At 47.1% G+C, this 20,583-nt stretch overlaps 2 protein-coding genes and 1 non-coding gene across 8 annotated transcripts in view; 2 read left to right on the top strand and 1 right to left on the bottom strand.

Annotated features, from left to right (window-relative positions):
- The window catches only part of ARMH1 (armadillo like helical domain containing 1), a 54,861-nt gene extending 40,684 nt beyond the window's left edge, over positions 1-14,177 (top strand). For 2 of the 6 annotated variants that reach the window (XM_064589279.1, XM_064589275.1), the window contains exons 8-14: positions 6,067-6,189; positions 6,278-6,350; positions 6,486-6,615; positions 6,697-6,774; positions 7,061-7,142; positions 7,274-7,434; positions 14,039-14,177. In XM_064589279.1, coding sequence (XP_064445349.1) covers positions 6,067-6,189; positions 6,278-6,350; positions 6,486-6,615; positions 6,697-6,774; positions 7,061-7,142; positions 7,274-7,434; positions 14,039-14,152 — 761 coding nt within the window. In that variant the 3' untranslated portion in view covers positions 14,153-14,177. Of the gene's footprint in view, positions 1-6,066; positions 6,190-6,277; positions 6,351-6,485; positions 6,616-6,696; positions 6,775-7,060; positions 7,143-7,217; positions 7,518-7,593; positions 8,445-14,038 lie in introns of those variants that run through there. The other 4 variants (XR_010410955.1, XM_064589276.1, XM_064589277.1 and 1 more) reach the window with 4 other exon arrangements.
- Positions 12,632-12,747, bottom strand: LOC123860591 (U5 spliceosomal RNA). Its single transcript, XR_006794721.1, has one exon. It is a non-coding gene; the product is annotated as a U5 spliceosomal RNA (small nuclear RNA).
- Positions 14,178-14,934: 757 nt separating the features above from the next.
- LOC123860388 (HIG1 domain family member 1A, mitochondrial-like) lies at positions 14,935-16,511 on the top strand. Its single transcript, XM_064587551.1, has 2 exons — positions 14,935-14,994; positions 16,056-16,511. The coding sequence occupies exons 1-2, from the start codon at positions 14,935-14,937 to the stop codon at positions 16,353-16,355; spliced, it is 360 nt and encodes a 119-aa protein (XP_064443621.1). The 3' UTR covers positions 16,356-16,511.
- The last annotated feature ends 4,072 nt before the right edge of the window (positions 16,512-20,583 follow it).

The following is a 20,583-nucleotide window of genomic DNA, read 5'->3' as shown; positions in this document are numbered from 1 at the left end:
GTTTCACTATGTAGGCATGGTTATTGGTGATTGATGAGCAAATCATTGGCTATTGGCTATTGTACAACCACCTGTGTGGTCCAAGAAACCTCAAGTCTTGAACTCTGACAAAAGTGGTTCAGAACTGTTAGTGCCCAGGTGGCTGAAAGAAGAAAGGAAAGTGCTTTCTGGAAGAAAGGATCTGCATCGTAGTTCTGAAGTTTTTCCCTACAATTAATTTTGCAAATATATAACCAACCCAGGGACACCTGGGTAGCTCAGTCATTAAGCGTCTGCCCTCAGTTCAGGTCATGATCCCAGGGTCCTGGGATCGAGTCCCACGTCGGGCTCCTTGCTCAGCGGGAAGCCTGCTTCTCCTTCTGCCTGCCATTCGCCCTGTTCATGTTCTCTCTCCCTCCCTCTCTCTGTCAAATAAATAAATAAAATCTTTAAAAAAAAAATACAATAGCTAAAAGTAATTCCTCAGTGTACACATTTAATAGTAGAGTAGACACAGGTGAAGAGAAAATTAGTCACCTGGAAGAGGGGAAGAAAAGTAAGGATAAGAGTGAGACTATCTAATAGAGGCAAAGAGAAAAAAGAAAGACTAGGGCAGCACCATTAAGGAGACAATGGTGGAGAGTTGTCAAGAACTGATGAAAGACACCAACCCACAACAAAGTCTAAAAAGGTTAAATCAAAATAAATCCACACAAAATGACTCAAGTATGTACTGTCTCCAAGAAATTCACTTCAAATAAAAGAATATAGGCAGGTCGAAAGTAAAAAGATAGAAAAATATTTCATGAAAGTAGTAATGAAAGGAAAATAGGAGTAGCTCTATTAATATCACACAAAGTAGGGGCACCTGGGTGGCTCAGTCAGCTAAGCATCTGATTTTGGCTCAGGCCATGATCTCAGTGTCCTGGGATTGAGTCCCGCATGGGGCTCCCTGCTCAAGAGGGAGTCTGCTTCTCCCTCTCCCTCTGCCTCCCCCTGCTTGTGCTCTGTCTCTCATCTCTCTCTCTCAAATAAATGAAATTTTAAAACAAATAATGAAAAGAAAAATCAGCAAGTATATAGTACTCAACATCATCAACCAGCAGGGTATAATGGCATTTATAGAACACAATTCTATATTTCTAGAAAACAGAAGGGAAGGAAATAATTCCTAATTAATTTTATGAGGCTAGTGGGGTGCCTGGGTGACTCAGTCAGTTAAGCGTCTGCCTTCGACTCAAGTCGTGATCCCGTGGTCCTGGGGTCAAGTCCCACATCGGCCTCCCTGCTCAGTGGGAGCCTGCTTCTCCCTCTCCCTCTGCCTGCCACTCTACCTACTTGCGCTCTCTATCTCTCTGGCAAATAAATAAATAAAATCTTTAAAAATATTTTTTTCATGAGGCTAGTATTACCCTAATACCAAAACCAGACAGTGGCAGTACAAGAAGAGTACAGATCAATATCCATCATCAATATAGATGCAAAAATCCTTAACAAAAGATTAGCAATTAGAATTCAGCAATATATAAAAAGAATCATACACCATGACCAATTGGGGTTCATTCCCAGAATGCAAAGCTGTTCAATATCCAAAAAATCAGTCAATTTAATCTACCAAGTTAACAGGCTAAAGAAGAAAAATCACATTATTATATCAATCAATGCAGAAAATGCATTTGACAATGTCAGCACCCTTTGATGAACCCTCAGGAAACCCTCAGGAAAATAGAACTAGAGGAGAACTTCCCCAAGTTGATTTAAAAAAAAAAAAAAAAGCATCTACCAAAACCCTACAGCTAACATTATACTTAATAGTGAAACATTGAGGATGCCTGGGTGGCTCAGTCATTAAGCATCTGCCTTCGGCTCAGGTCATGATGCCAGGGTCCTGGGATCGAGCCCCACATCGGGCTCCCTGCTCAGCAGGAAGCCTGCTTCTCCCTCTCCCACTCCCCCTGTTTGTGTTCCCTCTCTTGCTGTCTCTCTCTCTGTCAAATAAATAAAATCTTTAAAAAAGAAATAGTGAAGCATTGAATGCTTTGCCCCTGAGTTCAGGAACAAGGCAAGAATGTCTACTGAAGGATTACTACTAGCAAAAGAAAAATGATCCTAGGAGACAATTCTCTACAGGTCTATCACATTTCTGCATATCTTTTAAGTGAAATAACAACTGCTCATTGTCCCAAACTATCTTTTCAAGGATCTTGATGAGCAAACAGCTTTGGAAAATAAAGACATTTCCCCCTTTAGAGCAAAAGGCAGGCATGCTTACTGACTGTAACATTCAGGTCTTGTGTTTCTCATTGTAGTGCACACCACTGCACAAGCCGGCATCAAAGTGTGTTACCCCCATGGGACTTGGGGGCAAAGGGATTTGATGCAAAAAGAGAAAAGTCACATAATCAATATGAAGAATATAAAAGAAGACATCACTAAAAATGCTACACTCATTAAAATGATAAAAAGATGAGATAATGAATTTTTTTCAATGTTTGAAAATGTAGATGAAAACTGCTAGAAATTATAACCTACCAAAATGGACTTATGAAGAAAGAGAAAACCCAAATAGTCCTCTAATCATTAAAGAAAATGAATCAGTAATTTTTTTTCCCATAAAGTCAGCTTTAGAGAATTCTATCAAACATTCAAGATAGGGGCACCTGGGTGGCTTAGTTGGTTAAGCGTCTGCCACCAGCTAGGGTCATGATCCCAGGGTCCTGGGATGGAGCCCCACATCGGCCTCCCTACTTGGCAGAGAGCCTGCTTCTCCCTCTCCCTCTGCTCCCCCTGCTTGTGCTTGCTCTCCCCCCCCCCTGTCAAATGAATAAATAAAATCTTTTTTTTTAAAGATTTTATTTATTTATTTGAGAGAGAATGAGAGACAGAGCACGAGAGGGAAGAGGGCAGAGGGAGAAGCAGACCCCCCGCTGAGCAGGGAGCCCGATGCGGGACTCGATCCCCGGACTCCAGGATCATGACCTGAGCCGAAGGCAGTCACTTAACCAACTGAGCCACCCAGGAGCCCGAAAAATCTTAAAAAAAAAAATTCAAGATAAAATTCTCGTCTTACTCAAACTCTTCTCAAGATTAGAAAAAGAGCGGGCGCCTGGGTGGCTCAGATGGTTAAGCGTCTGCCTTCGGCTCAGGTCATGATCCCAGGGTCCTGGGATTGAGTCCCAAATCGGGCTCCCGGCTCAGCGGGGAGCCTGCTTCTCCCTCTGACCCTTGCCCCTCTCATGCTGTTTCTCTCTCGCTCGCTCTCTAAAAAATAAAATCTTTAAAAAAAAAAAAAAAAAGATTAGAAAAAGAGAATATAAACCCCAACTCATTTTCTAAGTTTAGCCTAATCTTTTTTTTAAGGTTAGCCTAATCTTAATATAAAAATCCATCAATGATACCATGCAAAAGAGAAATTATACACCAATCTTACCCGCATAGCTGCAAAAACTCTACACAAAATATTAGCAAACAATCTAGCAGCATTTGCCAAGGATAATATGTCATCTAGGAATGCACATACATCATCTTAATAGGAAAAAAGTTTGAAAACAATGTCTGTCCAATAAGAGATATCTACAAAAAACTATAACAAATGCCATACCTAATAGATGAAACACTGGAAACGTTTCCTTTGAGCTCAGAAATAAGGCAAACTTGCAAACATTCCTCTCCACGGAAATCTTTAGTAAAAGGTGAGATATGCAATCTGAAGAGAAACCACAGTATACTTAGCTATGTTTGCCACTCTTTCCATAACTGACTGCAGTTCTCCAAGACTGGTGTCTATTCCTGTGCCACCGGCACCCTGCTAGGAAAATTTGTGAAAGGGATTTTTGGAAAAGACATGTTGATCCAAGGAAATAGGGAAGTGTGCAGTTTTAAACGAAAATGTAGTACTGGGGGTGGCACCCATGAATATGCAAATGAGCCCTCTGGGTGAGATGGTAGGGTTGGCTCACAGTAGTGCAGGGTCTGCACCTGCCCCACCCACTGCTGGGGTGGAGGGGACCCAAAACATTCTTTAAGGGGCGCCCAGGAGGCTCAGCTGGCTAAGCATCGACTCTTGGTTTACGCCTCGGATCAGGATCTCATGGGTTGTGGGATCCAGCTGCCTCATGTTCCTGGCCCACTGAGAAGTCAGTTTGAAAGATGCTCTGGCTCTGCCTTTCCTCCATTCATGCGTGGACTCTAAACGAGTTGTTTTCTTAAAAAAAATTAACACGATAGAACAATGTTTACTAACTTAAAAAAAAAGAAAAAAGGCACTTTTGCCCAACCATAGAAAGTCTTGAGATCTCAAACAGCAATATTGTTTCACGGTCAGATCATGAACCTATGAATCTGTCTTTGACACAGACAACACTTAGCCCTAAGTAAGGCCTCCAAAAATTGCACTACCAATTCTCTAGTGTTTTTTCCCACAAAAGGTTCTTGGTATCTGTTACCAAAGACCCAGTTAAAATGGAGAAAAACAACATGTAGCTCCTGTGCCCTGGTCCCAGATACCGGCTGATCCCCCTACACTTGCGGTGCCTTTGCACCTACCAGCAAACGCTTTTCTTCCATGACAGAGAATTATCTCAAGCATATCCTTACTGGGCAAAGCTTTCCTGACAAGGCTATAAAAGGTTAATTTTCATTATTCAAAGATATTCCTGGTACTAGTTCCCATGTGTCTATATGAGTTCTGGTATGTAAATGAGCTAGTCAGGGAACCGCGCTTCCCCAAAGTCTCAGCTCCCCTACGAGTTAAGGGGAGAGAGGGGCCGCACCCCACTCTGTGCTGGGAAACAGCTCGATCTGTCTTCAATGTAGCAAGCACGTGTGTTTAAAGTAACACCAGTGTTCCATCACATGAACAACTCACCGTGCCCCCGCCCAGCTCTGCCTCTATGCGATTCCCTTCTCTTTATAAAAATATTCCGTCCCCCGTTTCCCCATCTTCCCAGGTACCCCCACAGCCTAACCCCTTTTGTAGTGCTATACTGTGCACCTGGCGCATCAGGCGTTTAGTGCAGGCTTGCGCAAAGGCCGAGAGAATGGCTGAAAGAACGAATGATTGGGAAGTACCTCTAGGAAAGCCCCTTCAATAAATCCTAGTTCCTTCCTAACCAAGTCTTTCCTTTTGCTTCCACCCGGTACCTTAGCCAAAGCGCTTTGCCTCTGTGCCTCACTCTCTCAAAAGTGAAATGGGCTAGGGGCGCCTGGGTGGCTCAGTCGTTAAGCGTCTGCCTTCGGCTCAGGTCGTGATCCCAGTGTCCTGGGATCGAGTTCCTCATCAGGCTCCCTGCTTAGCGGGAAGCCTGCTTCTCCCTCTCCCACTCCCCCTGCTTGTGTTCCCTCTCTCGCTGTCTCTCTCTGTCAAATTAATAAATAAAATCTTTAAAAAAAAAAAAAAAAAGGTGAGGTGGGCTAACAGTTACACTGTCATTGCAAAGCAAACCTCTTTTGGTTATGGTGAGCTTCCAGGGGATGCTGTGTGGAAAGCCTAGGCAAAGAAGGGCTCCATAAATGGTTTGTCAAAAACTACCGCTTGCTTTGGTATTTACAGAAAACTTGCTTCCACCCTTCTCACTTGCTGCCACACATCCTCCACCCACTCGCTGTCTCCCTCTCACCCCCACCCCCCCACGCCGGGGGGCTTTGCCCATCCTTTCTCCCTTTGAAGACCTAGCCCCTCCCACCTCCGTGACACCCGGATTCCCGGATTCCTCCAAGCCGAAGGTGGCCCCACCTCGGTGGGGCCTCCAGCTCTGACAGCCTCAAAGCCTCCTTGATGGGTAGGCTCACCATCCAACCTTTCCTCCTCCCTCTATGGCGAGTTCTGTGAGGGCTGAGTGTGGCGGATGAGGCTTGGCCCCCTCCTCCTCCTCTTTAGCCCCAGATCCAGCCGGACTGAGGTGTTGCCTGCCCAGCTTCCCCCACACATAGCTTGCACGGTGCTGGCGAGTAAAAGGTGCTAGGAAAGGAGCAGGAAGGGGATGGGGGTAAAGGGAAGCGACTTGGTTTAAGGGGGTCTTTGCTTGCTTGGTGGGGATGGGGGGTTTTGGAGCGTCAGGCCTCCCCAGTGCCTCTGTCGTTCCCCAGCCATCGAGCTGATCAAGGACCTGGTCAACTATGACGTGTGCCAGGCGCTGCTCAAAGGCCTCGTGGAGCTGCTGATACCGTCCGTCAAGGAGACGAGCAAACTGCAACCCAAGATCCTCAACGGTAGGGAGCCGCTCGGACTGGGGCTGCGGGACAGGGGACTGGCCTTGGGAAGCCGGGCCTCCCACCTCACGGCCGCCCCCTCCGCCAGACTCCTTGGTTCCCCAGCTCACCGCCCACCTGCCGGTGTTCTTACAGCAGGCCGCGGCGGCCAAGGCCATCGGGTAAGCGGGCAGGAGGAGTGGGGGGGATGCGGCGAGCCAGGCTGGCGCTGCCCGCGGGTTCCGGGGTTGTGGGGGGGGCAGCTCGGGCCGCCGGAGGATCCCAAGGGGTCGCCGCCGCCCGAATTCCCGGCCCAGGGTCCTGGCGCGCAGCAACACGACCATCGCCGAGGAGATGCTGCACCTGCGCGTGGTGCACAGCCTGTTGGCCGCCATGGGCAACTCGGACCACAGCAACAGCCAGCGGCAGGCCAGCCTCACGCTGGAGGTGAGCGGCGGGACGGCGGCGCGGCGCGGCGGGCCCCGGGCGAGGGCACCGCAGTCACCCCGCCGCCCCCCGCGGCTGCAGTACTTCGTGCAGGTGTTCCCGGTGGTGGAGGAGCACGTGCGCAGGTCCATGGGAGAGGAGCTCTACACGCTCTTCCTCGTAAGTGCCCCCGCCCCGCCCCGCAGAGCCGGGACCGCGACCGGACGGTGCGGCCTCCACGGCGTCCCCCCCGGGCCACACCCCCCACGCACGCTGGGCCCGGGGCCGCTGCGGGAGGGACTGCGCTGGCTCGGGTTCCTCCCCCCACCCCTGCCCCGCGTCCTGCGGGTCCCTGTCCTGCGCTTCCGGTCAGCCCCGGAGCCGGCCGCATTCCTGCGCCCCGCGCCCGCGTGCAGGTCCAGACTGCCCTGGCGGCTCAGCACGTTCCCCTTGCTCCTGCCCCCAGAGCAATGCCGAGGACTTGTACATGAAAATAGACGGCATTCAGGCGGACATCTTGGCGGCCAACAAAGTCGACGTTTCCAAAGGTGAGTGGGGAGTGAGGGGGCCTGGAGCCGAGGTGCAGCGGCACCCAGACTCAGGCTCGCCTCCCCTGCCTCCAGCATTATACCTCGGTGGCGTCCCCCACAGCAACACGACCTTTTACCTTGACGCCCAGGACCAGGATCAGCTGGCTTACATCACATACTTCCCGAAGGAGGATGTGGAGGGAGAGGAGTAACAGAGCCTCTGAGGCAATCCAGAAAGGCCCGGGCTGTGTTTCAGGAAGCCTGGCTGAAGGATCCTGGGGTCACGCTCACGGTGACTCCACTGGCCCAGGTGGGAGGCTGAGGGTTGGGCCTGCCAGGAGGGGAGAGGGAGAGCTGCTGGCTGGCAAGAATTCAATAAATAGTCTTGCTATATGTCTGTTCTCTGTAGCGGGGCGGGGGAATTAAATGAGAGCTTTGTTGATGGGCTGGGGTTCCTCTGCTCATCCAGGAAAAAAGCTGGTCTGGAGGGAAGGAACGTCAATATCCTGGAAGATTTAAGAGCACAGCCTGAGGAGAGACCCTCACCTCCGCTCCCTACTGGCCCCTGCACTCTCTCCTCCAGGAGACCACACTCACCTGCTTTTTCTCCTACCTCTGGTTGCTTCCTCTCATTCTCTTTTGCTGATTCATCCTCTCAACCCAGCTTCTTTCAAATTGGAGTGACCTTGAGCCTCTTCTCTACTTTTTCACCCTGGTGATCTCATCCAGTCTCAGAACTTTAAATGCCATTTATACGCCATTGACTCCCACATTCCTATTTCCAGTTAAATATTTTCACCTCTTTATGTCCAAAACTGGACTTCTGATCTGTGCCACCTTCCCCAACACAACTGATGGCAACTCATGCTTTCTGCCACTCAGAACAAAGGAGTGTTCTCCTTAATGTCTCTCTTCAACATCTGTATCCATTCTGTCTGTTGACTCTACCTTCCAAGTATATCCAGAATCCAGCCATATCTCACTACCTCTGTTGCTAATACCCTAATCTGAGCCATTGTTTTTCCTGCTTTGTTTCTCCACCATTGTTAGACTACTCTAGAGGCCTTTCTACCCCGTTCTCTTTTCAATACAGTAGCCAGGGTAGTCTCTTTTTTTTTTTTTTTAGATTTTATTTATTTATTTGACTGAGAGCGAGAGAGCACAAGCAAGGGGAGGGGCAGAGGCAGAGGGAGAAGCAGGCTCCCCACTGAGCAGGGAGTCCCATGTGGGGCTTGATCCCAGGACCCTGGGATCATGACCTGAGCTGAAGGCAGACGCTTAACCAACTGAGCCACGCAGGCGCCCCCAGGGTAATCCTTTTTTTTTTTTTTTTAAAGATTTTTTTTATTTATTTGAGAGAGAGAATGAGAGAGAGAGAGCATGAGAGGGGGGAGGGTCAGAGGGAGAAGCAGACTCCCTGCCGAGCAGGGAGCCCGATGCGGGACTCGATCCCGGGACTCCAGGATCATGACCTGAGCCGAAGGCAGTCGCCTAACCAACTGAGCCACCCAGGCGCCCCCCAGGGTAATCCTTTTAAACTTAGATTCTGTTACTGCTCAAAACCTTGCAGAGCTCTCCATTTCAGGAACAGTAAAGCTAAAGCCTTTCCTATGGCCTGCAGGGAAGACCGTAGACAATCTAGTCTCCCATGACCTCTGAACTGTCTCCTCTCTTTCTCCTTCACTGGATAGCATAGCTATATGGTTCTTAGAAACTTTCACCTCAGCTATATAGCTACATGGTGAACTCCCTCACCTCCTTGCAACTCTATACAAAAGTCATCTTCTCAATGAGGGCTACTACATTACCACTCCCTATATTCTGGTCCCCAAGCCCCTTATGCTATTTTTTTTCCCACAACACTTATTACTTTATTTGTATATGGTCTGTCTCTCCACCTGTATATAAGCTCAACTAGGTCAGGGTATTTTTGTTCTTTACTAATACATCCCAACACTGAGAACAGTGCCTGGCATTCACGTGTTAATGACAGGAAATTGTCCATCAAATCAGAGGAAATGATAGGTAGCAGTAAGTCTCCAGGTGGCCACAAGAGGGCATCACCGGCCCTGATATTGTTAATCGAAGGCCGTCTTTAAAGGTAAGTGGGTTTTCTGTTTTAAAGAAGTGTCTGTTTTTAGTCTTCAGATGGCCTTTGTTTGCAGGATGATGGTAAAAAGGTACCCCAGAAATTTTTTGAAATTTTAATAATCGGAAAATCCAAAAATCTGGAAGCCACTAGTCTAAGGTGACCATAGTTTAATAAAAACAATGGAACTTTTAAAATTGAATCTTAAGTATAATATAAATATGTAAATCATACACGTTACATGGAATTTATTAATACATACTTCCCCCACTTCTTACAAGTTCAAAGCTACAAAAAAGTTGAAAGAAAAATACAGTGAATAGGGCACCTGGGTGGCTCAGATGGTTGGGTGTCTGCCTTTGGCTCAGGTCACGATCCTGGGGTCCTGGGATTGAGTCCTGCATCGGGCTCCCTGCTCCTCAGGGAGCCTGCTTCTCCCTCTGCCTCTCTCTCTCTCTCTCTCTCTCTCTCTCATAGATAAAATCTTTAAAAATACAATGAATACCTGTATACCTATCACTCTTTTGCTTTCTCTCTCTGTGTTTCCTGAGCCATTGGAAAGTTTCGGTTATTGAGGCACCTGGGCTGGCTCAGTTGATAGAGCTTGCAACTCTTGATCTCATGGTCCTGAGTTCAAGTTCCACATTCAGAGTGGAGATTACATTTCACCACTAAATATTCACATTATGTTTCTTCTAAGAATAAGGGCATTCTCCTACATAATTTACAGTATCATTATTTTGGTGGTCTGAGTAATGGTCCCCAAATAGGTCTACATCCTATGCCTGGAACCTGTGAATATGTTACATGGTAAAAAGAATTTTGTGGGCGTGATTAAATTAAGGGTCTTGAGATGGGGAGATTATTCTGGGTTAGCCAGGTGGACCCGAGATAATCACAAGAGTCCTTATAAATATAGAGGGAGGCAGGAGGATCCAGAGTTAGAACTAGGAGATGACAGAAGCAGAAGAGTTGGAGTGATGTGAAGGGGTCACATACAGGCAGCTTCTAGAAGCTGAAAGAGGCAAGGAAACAGTCTCTAAAGTCTCTAAAAGAAAGGCAGCCCAGCCAACACCTTGATTTTAGACTGCTGACCTCCAGAACTGTAAGAGAATAAATTTGTGTTAAATCACAAAGTTTGTAGTTAACTTGTTACAGCAACAACAAAACCTATAATTAATATCTAAAATAGAGTGCAGGGGCGCCTGGGTGGCTCAGTCGTTAAGCATCTGCCTTCAGCTCAGGTCATGATCCCAGGGTCCTGGGATCGAGCCCCGCATCGGGCTCCTTGCTCCACGGGAAGCCTGCTTCTCCCTCTCCTACTCCCCCTGCTTGTGTTCCCTCTCTCGCTGTGTCTCTCTCTGTCAAATAAGTAAATAAAATCTTAAAATAAATAAATAAATAAATAAATAAATAAAATAAAATAAAATAAAATAGAGTGCATACTAAAATTTCCACAACTGTCCCCAAAATGTACCTTCTGTTTTCTTTCCCTTTTTTTTAAAAAGATTTATTTTGGGGGCACCTGGGTGGCTCAGTCATTAAGGGTCTGCCTATGGCTCAGGTTATGATCCCAGCATCCTGGGATCTAGCCAGTGTCAGGCTCCCTGCTCAGCGGGAAGCCTGCTTCTCCCTCTCCAGCTCCCCCTGCTTGTGTTCCCTCTTTCACTGTGTCTCTCTGTCAAATAAAATCTTTTAGAAAATAAAAAAATAAAAGATTTCTTTAGATTTATTTTAGAGACGGTGCATGAGCAGGGGAGGGGCAGAGAGAGGCAGAGAAGCAGACTCCCCACTGAGCACAGGGCCAGATGGGGAGCTCCATCCCAGGATCCTGACATCAGGACCTGAACAGAAACCAAGAATAGGAGGCTTAACCGACTGAGCCACCCGGGTACCCCCCCAAGCTTGAACTTTGAAAGTTTTATTCAGGGGCACCCGAGTAGCTCAGTCGGTTGGGTGTCTGCGTTTGGCTCAGGTCATAATCCCAGCGTCCTTGGATAATGCCCCCAGCTGAGGCTCCTTGCTCAGCGGGGAATCTGTTTCTCCCCCTCCCTCTGCCTGCCCCTCCCCTTGCTTGTGCTGTCAAATAAATAAAATCTTTAAAAAAAGAAAAAAAGCAGAACTTAAAAGTTTTAGGGCGCCTGGGTGGCTCAGTTGGTTGGGCGACTGCCTTTGGCTCAGGTTATGATCCTGGAGTCTCCGGATCGAGTCCCGCGCAGGGCTCCCTGCTCAGCGGGGAGTCTACTTCTCCCTCTGACCCTCCTCCCCTCACGCTCTCTCTCAAATAAATAAAAATCTTTAAAAAAAAAATAAAAGTTTTATTCAAGGCCTCAACAAAAACAGGTTACCGAATATTCTGTTGATAGCAAACATCTGTTGCGCGACTGCTCTGTGCCCCATGCCAGGCGCAGGAGGCAATTTAAGTTAATGCTTGGTGGCCTCCAACCTGTGAGCGTAGCAAATTCAAAGGCTGCGGGATGAACTGTATCAGCCACCTCTGCTAATGTACTTGAATTTCTTACAACGGTGCCATTGTTGGAGGGTAAGGCTGCAGTGGGCACCCCTCCCCAAGATGGCTCCTTCCTTTTCCGTCCTCCAGGGTGAGGGCTTTCATCCCCTGCCCCCTCGGGGGTCAGCATCGCCTCTCCAACATAAACTCCACAGCGGCACAATCCAAGCCACGCCTGAGACATCATTTTTCTAAAAGCCTAATAAGGAGTGATGTAACGCAATCCACCATGAGCGACCTTCCTCGTGGCTAAAAGTACAGATAGACCCTTTAAGCAGTAGGTAGACCCATGCAACCAATTCGTTCTTCAAGTTACCTACTCAATAAATCGGCTTTGTTGCAGGCGCTGGGCTAGTCAGGTGAAAATGGCAGTTTACTTAAAATGCGCGTGGGACAGAAATCTGCACTGCAGCGGGGATGTGTGAGAAAACCCCCGTAAGAAAACGCAGAGATCCTAGAGTAAAACCACGTGGAACTGGGTTAACAGAGATGCAAGAGCACCTGACTCTGCAGGTCCCAAACAGACCAGTTTGGACCACTGGCTCCTGACACAATCCAAAAGCAAAGATAAGTGGTGGTGAATCACGAAAAGTATTTCAGCGAGGCCGCCACAAAATACTTCTAAATTTGTATCAACCAAACGTGATAGATAGTTACAGTAACAAAAATCAGTGAAACCGTCATTGTTTCAAAAGCCAATCACGCAGAAAGAACTGAATCTCACACCAACCAACCCGCTAAAAACTCATCCTATCAGAACACCTAATCTGAGTTAGAAACCTATCGTAATTTTTTTTCTATAGACCCTACAACATAAAAACGAAAACGTAAACACGTGTTTCTAACACACAAACATAGAAGTTCTACAGTAAATTCAAACAAGGTCTGTCATTATAATACACGTTAGTAAGCCCTGCAAGCGCAAGGCCTCAAAAAATTAGGTAAACACTCAGAATTGTTCCTCTCCACGGAAATCTTTAGTAAAAGGCGAAAGATTTATACGATCTGAAGAGAAACCAGAGTATGCTTTGTACGCCGCTCACACAGCCCACGGGTAACTATCACTCCTAGAACAGCAATGGTAGTTACTTAGCCAAAAGAGCCAGTGACTTCTGCCTTTATCTCAGGCAATTCTGTGATGGCAATCTGATTTCGGGGTGGGGGGGAGTTGAAAGAAAAAGAAAAATCTAGCCGTTTTTAGAAAAAGAAATACCATGTGCAATGCATTGTGGGTATGTAAATGAAGCTTAGTCACCAGCCTCCGGTTGCCGTAAATTCCTTAGTTCGTTTTCCTGCTAGGCCTAGAGTCACCACCAGAGGGCAGGGCAGAAGCCAGATTTGCAGGGACATAGACGCCTGGTCCAAACAGTTTCATTTTTTTTTGTTGTTTTCATTTTGTTTTATAATTGACACTCCAAGGTAAAATTTATCTTGAATAAAAATTAAAATTGAACTTTTTTAAGTCTTGAAAATAATTGTCTTCTTGCATTCATTCAACAAAAATATATTGAACATTGTGTCAAACTCTGTGCTGGGCCTTAGGAACGTGTGGTGAGCACTGACAACAGAATGACACATGGGCCAAGCATGAAAGGATTCATCAAAGTAGGGTGGTGAGGGCATTCGGGGCAGCACCATAAGCAGGGGTAGTGAAAGGGCAAGTGGCCCAGATTTTTTTTTTTTTTAAAGATTTTATTTATTTGAGAGAGAGAGAACACATGAGACGGGGGGAGGGTCAGAGGGAGAAGCAGACTCCCTGCCCAGCAGGGAGCCCGATGCGGGACTCGATCCCGGGACTCCAGGATCATGACCTGAGCCGAAGGCAGTCGCTTAACCAACTGAGCCACCCAGGCGCCCAAGTGGCCCAGATTTTGATGGGCCTTCAATGCCAAGCAAAGAGCTTCCACTTACCATGAGGGCAATGGGGAGCAATTGAAACTTTTTAAAGGACAATAGGATCAGATTAGTGGTTTGAAGCAGCATCAGCATCACCTGGTGTTATTGGTGTTATGAGTTGAATTGTGCCTCCCCAAATTCATTTGTTGAAGTCTTTATTCCCAGTATCTCAGAATGTGACTTTATTTGGAAATAGGGTCACCAGGTGTAATTAGTTGAGGCTTCCAGAACTGTGAGACAATTCATTTCTGTGGTTTAAACCACCCCGTCTGTGGTGCTTTGTTATAGAACTCTAGAAAATATACCTGGGTACTTGTTAGAAATGCAAATGATCAGCCCTCACCGCAGGCCTACAGAGTCACGGGGGGGAAGGGGGACCCAAGTGTCTGGGTTAACAATCCTCGGGTGATTCCGATGCAGGCTAAATTGAGAACCACTGAACAGCCGCTGCTCCGGCTCAGATTTGGAGATTATAGCGAGCAAGAAGTTGAGAGACAACTTAGGACACGAAGCAGTAAAGCCAGAGAGAAATAAATGATGGCTCAGACTGCCCAAGGAACGAGTGCAAGGTGAGGAGAGGCAAACCACTCGGAGAGATCCCTAAAAAACAGTGGCAGGGGGCGCCTGGGTGGCTCAGTCGGTTTAAGCGTCCGCCTTCCGTTCAGGTCAAGATCCCAGCGTCCTGGGATCGAGTCCTGCATTGGGCTCCTTGCTCAGCAGTGGGTCTGTTTCTCCTTCTCCATCTGCCCCTCCACTTGCTCGCTCGCTCTCTTTTTCTCTCTCTCAAACAAATAAATAAAATCTAAAACAAAAAACAGTAGCCTACAGGAGCCCCTCGGCAGGAGCAGGTGCAATTAATTAGGAAGGCTTGGCGGAAAACCAGGAGCGTGAACCAAACCGAAACCAAGGGCAGGAAAGACGTTTCAGGAAGGGGGTGGCCAGTTGTGTCCAATGCGGGAGATGGGGCGGCCAGGCCCGTGGGCTTCAGCGGCGCCGCAGTTGCCGGGGACCTGGCCAGAGCGGTTTCCAGGGAGGGGGGCGCGGCGGCAGCCGGGCTGCGGGGAGCTGGCGGGGAGCGGAGGTCAGGAAGCGGGCGGGCGGTGCGGGCAACTCTCCTGAGAAGGCTGGCCCTGAAAAATCAGAGAGACCAACAGTCCGTTTCTGGAAAGGCGGGAGATCGAAGGCTAGCCCTCCGCTCCCCCCCCCCCCCCTTTAAGGTTAGCATCTCGCCGAAGGGAAGGAGCCGGTCAGGGGACCGAGGGAAGAAGGTCCAGGAGACTGGAATTAAACGGTGCGGGGGGGGGGGGGTGGCGAGGATGGTGGTCCACCTTGGGTGCGAGGGAGGCCCCGGACTCCGACTGTCACTCCGGCGACAGGTGGGCGGAGGCGTGCGCGTAAACCCCACCGTGGTGACGGGCCGCGGAGCTGGGCCCCCCCGGGCGGCGCTCCAGCCCTCCAGCCTCCCCTACCTCTCCGCAGCCGGCGAAGCCCCAGCCTTCCACCCTCTCAGCATCTCTGTCCCCCGGAGCAGCTGAGCCGCCCCTCCGATGAAAGCCCCACTCCTACTTGACACGTCCCTCGTCGGCTCGGCTTCCCCACGCCCGAGGCCCCCGCCCTATACCTTCTTCTCTCGCGAAACCTTCCCGCACCTTCCCCCGCTCCCCTAGCAGACGACCTCGCCACAGATTCGTCTGAGAAGGCGGAAGCCATTCCCCCTAACTACCCACCCCCCACCCCCCCAAAAAAACCGGAGCCCCCAGCAGCTGGCCCTCGTCCTAGGGCTCGTGAGCCACCTCCAAGCCCCTGTAGCCTGCGGGCTTCCACCGGCGGCCCCTTCGGGGGCATCTACTCTCCTCTCTCCCTGGGTCGTCCCTGCAGACCCGGGAGGCTCCGTTTTCTCCCAGCTGGAAAAAAAGGGAGGAGGGAGAGGAGAGGGAAGGAAATAGCCAGCTCACCCTCCAACCACATTCTCCTTTGGGAATATAGTGAACACCACAACAAAGCAACTTCACTCTGTTTTTGTTTCAGGAAAAGTTCTGACACAAGTCTCTTCCTTAAAAACAGGGCGCCTGGGTGGCTCAGTCGTTAAGCGTCTGTCTTCGGTTCAGGTCATGGTCCCAGCGTCCTGGGATCGAGCCCCACATCGGGCTCCCTGCTCCGCGGGGAGCCTGCTTCTCCCTCTCCCACTCCCACTGCTTGTGTTCCCTCTCTCGCTGTGTCTCTCTCTGTCAAATAAATAAATAAAATCTTTTAAAAAAATAATAAAAAAATAATACTACATCTAATAACTTGTGCATATGTTTTTTTCCATATTTGTGGGTCTGTATCTTTTTTTTTTTTTTTTTAAGTAATCTCTACGTCCAACCTGGGGCTTGAACTCACAACCCTGAGATCAAGAGTCACATGCTGAGTTGGAGCCTAAGTCCTGTAATTGTAGGAGGATTCTGCAGCCGCTATATCAACCGGCACGGATGTTTCTCTTTCTTCACATGACGAAGATCAGGGATCTAAACTTACCTGGAAAGCTAGAGAGGCACCCTTTGTTTCCATTGGAATGGCGGGGTTTGCAGCAATCGTTGCATATGGATTATATAAATTGAAGAGCAGGGGAAATACGAAAATGTCTGTTCACCTGATCCACATGCGTGTGGCAGCCCAAGGCTTTGTCATGGGAGCAATGACCCTTGGTGCAAGCCATTCCGTGTATAAGGAATTCTGGGCAAAGCCTAAACCTTAGAAGAAGAGAAGTTGTCTTGGTTTTGTTGGTGGTGCTTGCTTTAGTTAGGCATCTCATATTGAGTTTGTATGTTTATATTGAAAATAAATCATCTGAATGGGTCAGACAATAACACAGTAATTTAAATTTTGGCTTCCTTTCTTGCGGGCTTGAATTACCTGGTAACCAAATTACTAGTGACCAGTTAACTAGCTAGGTCATTCAGGGGAGTCAAATTAGCACAAAAGAAACATGTCACTTTTAAATGTACTCGATAGTGCTATAATATGCTTCTTCTTAAACCCTTCTGATAAAATCAGTTATAAAGAGGACAATTTGCCAATCCTGAAGTACTCTAGTTGCTTTTGAAGTTATGTAGGAATCCTGTTTAATTTAACTTTTTTTTCTGCCTATTTTGCAGACTGATTGAGTACCGCAGTTTTTAGGGCTGGTTGGCTCTTAACCCTTTCAGGACAGTGCATGGAATATAATATAAGCTTCCCCACAACTGAAAATATGTGTATTTAAACCAAACCTAAAAAGCCGATAACAGCTGCTTACAAGTAGTATTTATTTCAGAATCATACTTGTGAACATGAGAATAACTTATCTATGGATCCCAGTTTAGCATTTTTTTTGTAATTGCAGAGTTATATTTATGCTGCTGTTGTATTAGATTAATTTTTTTTTAAGATTTTATTTATTTATTTGACAGAGAAAGATAGCAATAGCAGGAACACAAGCAGGGGGAGTGGGAGAGGGAGCAGCAGGCTTCCAGCGGAGCAGAGAGCCCGATGCAGGGGCTCAATCCCAGGACCCTGGGATCATGACCTGAGCCGAAGGCAGATGCTTAACGACTGAGCCACCCAGGCGCCCCTAGATTAATTTTTTTAAATATTTTATTTAGGGCGCCTGGGTGGCTCAGTTGGTTAAGCGACTGCCTTCGGCTCAGGTCATGATCCTGGAGTCCCGGGATCGAGTCCCGCATCGGGCTCCCTGCTCGGCAGGGAGTCTGCTTCTCCCTCTGACCCTCCTCCTTCTCATGCTCTCTGTCTCTCATTCTCTCTCTCTCAAATAAATAAATAAAATCTTTTAAAAAAAATAAAGATTTTATTTATTTCTATGACAGAGAGAGAGCAAGAGAGGGAACACAAGCAGGGGGAGTGGGAGAGGGAGAAGCAGGCTTCCCCGCGGAGCAGGGAGCCAGATGCGGCGCTTGATTCCAGGACTCTGGGATCATGACCTGAGCCGAAGGCAGACGCTTAACAACTGAGCCACCCAGGCGCCCCTGTATTAGGTTAATTTTTAAATGTTACCTTGAAATAGAAATGTATATTTTAAGTACTAATGCAAAGGTAAATGAAAAACACTTCTTAAATGTATGAAGTTTATTTTCTCTGTGAGAATCGTAAATGTTGGGGTTAGATATTGCCAAAATTTCATTTTATACAATGTGTGCTTCCTCTAGCAATGTATGAGGATATATCTGTTTCTCCACAGATTTGCTAACAGGATATTGTCAAGTTTTAAAATTTCTACCCATCTAAAATGGCATCTCAGTATAGTTTTAATCTGTATTTCTCTTTTTTATAAATGAAGCCGGGTATGTTTTCATATGTTTAAGGTCATTTGTGGATCTATTTTGTACATATATTTCCTATTTAAGTCTTTTTGCCCGTTTTTCTGTTGGGTTTTCACTCTTTCTCTTACCCCCTCAATTTTTCTTGGAAACCTGCACTACCATCTCTCAGTCATGCATCACAGAAAGGAAATGCTTCCCTTAATTTTAATATTTTAAAGAGCTTGTTATGTATTAAAGGTATTTGTCCTTTATCTGCCATGTAAATTGTTAATAATTTCTCCTAGTTTTCATTTTTGCCAACCAAAAGTGTTTTTTGTGTTTGTCAATCTTCTTTTCTTCTAGATTTCAAGTCATAGTTTAAAAAGCTTTCTTCATACATACTATTTAAGAAATTCAGTCATATTTTCTGCTACTGCTTCATGTAGTTTCTTTTTTTCACATTTAAATCACTGGGGGGTTTTTTGTTTTGCTTTTTTAGGGGATGGAGGGGTAGAGCAAGAAAGAGAGAATCTTAAGCAGGCTCCACACCCAGCATGGAGCCCCATGTGGCTCGATCTCACAACCCTGAGATCATGAGATGAAATCAAGAGCCAGACACTTAACCAACTGAGCCACCCAGGTGCCTTAAACCACTGTTTTTGGCTTGAGATTTATTCTGGTGTATGGTGTCAGTTATGGATCCAGTTTTATGTTGCTCCAGATGGCTGAAACTACTGGTATAAATTAGGAGTTAATTACTCCTGGAAAGTTTGGGAGAATTTATCTGTATCTACTTTAGCTTTGTGCTTTGGAGATGAAAGATTTTTTATCATTTCAATTTCTGCCAGCCAAGCAGCCCTCTAAACAACTAAATTTTTTTAAATTCTTTTTTAAATCTCTTTTTCACAGATTTCTGCCTTTTTCTCCCTCTCTTATTTTTTTGAATCTCAACTTTGTAGCTCTTTCCCAAATTATTGAACAAAGTATCAGGAATGTTTTCAGCTGCAGGTTAAAGAAAACATGAATAAAGATGGCTTAAACAGGTGGGTTTTGTTTTGCTTTGTTTGGTTTTGTATTTACACAAGGGGTCTTGATGGAGGTGGTTGCTGACTTTGATTCAACTGCTCAGCCTCCAAGAACCCTGGGGCTCTTCTCTCCTACGTGGCTGTCCTGAGTGTGTTGGGTTTTTGATCTCATGATTATCAACCTACTTCATGATCACAAGGCAGCTGACACAACTCCAAACAGAATAGCCATGTCCACGGCAAGAAAAAAAGAGGATATGTTACGAGCAAACCATCGTCGATGTCATTTCATTCCCTTCTATTAGAAAACAACATATCCCGCCCAGAAGCCCCCAGAACATTCCTGCTTACATCTCATTGGCCAGGACTGTGTCACATGGCCAGCTCTCATTGCATGGGAATCTAGGAAAGCGAGTTAATTAGTTCTTCCAGGCTCTAATGTAGACATGAGTAAGGAAGCTGGGAATAGCTGTTAGATTAGCCACCAACAGTGTGTGTCACAAACAACTGGCTCATTTGTTTTCAATCTTCCTTGTTTTCTGCATCATTTCCCAATGCCTTTGGGGTGAATCCTCATCCTGATGTTGTTGCTCATTGTTTCATTTTGGCTGTAACCATTCTGCTCTTCAGTCCATGTATGGATTTCAACTATTAAAGTTTTCTCTCTCTCTGTTTTTTAAGATTTTATTTATTTGACAGAGAGAGACATAGCGAGAGAGAACACAAGCAGGGGGAGTGGGAGAGGGAGAAGCAGTCCTCCCGCGGAGCAGGGAGCCCGATGTGGGACTCGATGTGGGGCTTGATCCCAGGACTCTGGGATCATGACCTGAGCTGAAGGCAGATGCTTAACGACTGAGCACCCAGGAGGCCCTCAACTGTTAAAGTTTTCATAACTAGGGCGCCTGGGTGGCTCAGTCGGTTAAGCGGCTGCCTTCGGCTCAGGTCATGATCCCGGCGTCCTGGGATCGAGTCCCGCATCGGGCTCCCTGCTCTGCGGGGAGCCTGCTTCTCCCTCTCCCTCTGCCTACTTGTGTTCTCTCTCTATCTCTCTGTCAAACAAATAAAATCTTTAAAAAAAAAAAAAAGTTTTCATAACTAGTATTTCCAACTGATTCTTCCTGTTTGTTCCTGCCTTATGTTAACAATGTCCTCCCTTATCTGTTGAGCATATTTATTAAGCTTACTTTAAACTCAGGTCGAGTAAGTTGGCCTCATTGATTAGCAGTTTCTCAGTTTGTTTTTCTTTTATTGCAAATGTGTTCCCCTTTGAGTTCGTATTACTTTGGAGATGTCAGTGAACTTGGCAGGGAAAGGCTGAAGTCCAGACCCTAAGATATGGAGAAGGAGGTAGAGAAGTAATGTTTAAGGTCCACTGGTCTAGCCCTACCTAGCCAGGATGGAGTACTGGACGATGCTGCTGGCTTCCTGCCTCGTACACAGCAATGAGGCATGTAACTATCCACTCAGGGCCCTGAGGAGTGGGGGTAGGGAGGGGCGGGGCACTGGGGAGCACAACTGAAAACTCTCCCTCAGCCTCACCCCTACTCAGGCACCTGATCCTCTTCCCCTCTGGCTGCCATCACAGTCCCCACAACTGGTCCCAACCAGCCTCCTCATGGATTTCTCAGTTTTTACTTTAGTTTCTCAAATACTCAACCTCTTT

The sequence above is a fragment of the Mirounga angustirostris genome, unplaced genomic scaffold (assembly GCF_029215605.1).
Source record: "Mirounga angustirostris isolate CCGP_5_RB_7025 unplaced genomic scaffold, mMirAng1.0.hap1 SCAF_4, whole genome shotgun sequence".
In the NCBI taxonomy this organism is placed as follows: domain Eukaryota; kingdom Metazoa; phylum Chordata; class Mammalia; order Carnivora; family Phocidae; genus Mirounga; species Mirounga angustirostris.
This window is presented reverse-complemented; position numbering and strand designations above follow the sequence as displayed.

Excerpts from the sequence above, each read along its gene's own strand:
- LOC123860388 (XM_064587551.1), top strand. The coding sequence starts at position 14,935 with ATGGTGGTCCACCTTGGGTGCGAGGGAGGCCCCGGACTCCGACTGTCA. Across the intron at positions 14,995-16,055 it reads GACTGTCACTCCGGCGACAG|GAGGATTCTGCAGCCGCTAT; the intron begins GTGGGCGGAGGC and ends CTGTAATTGTAG.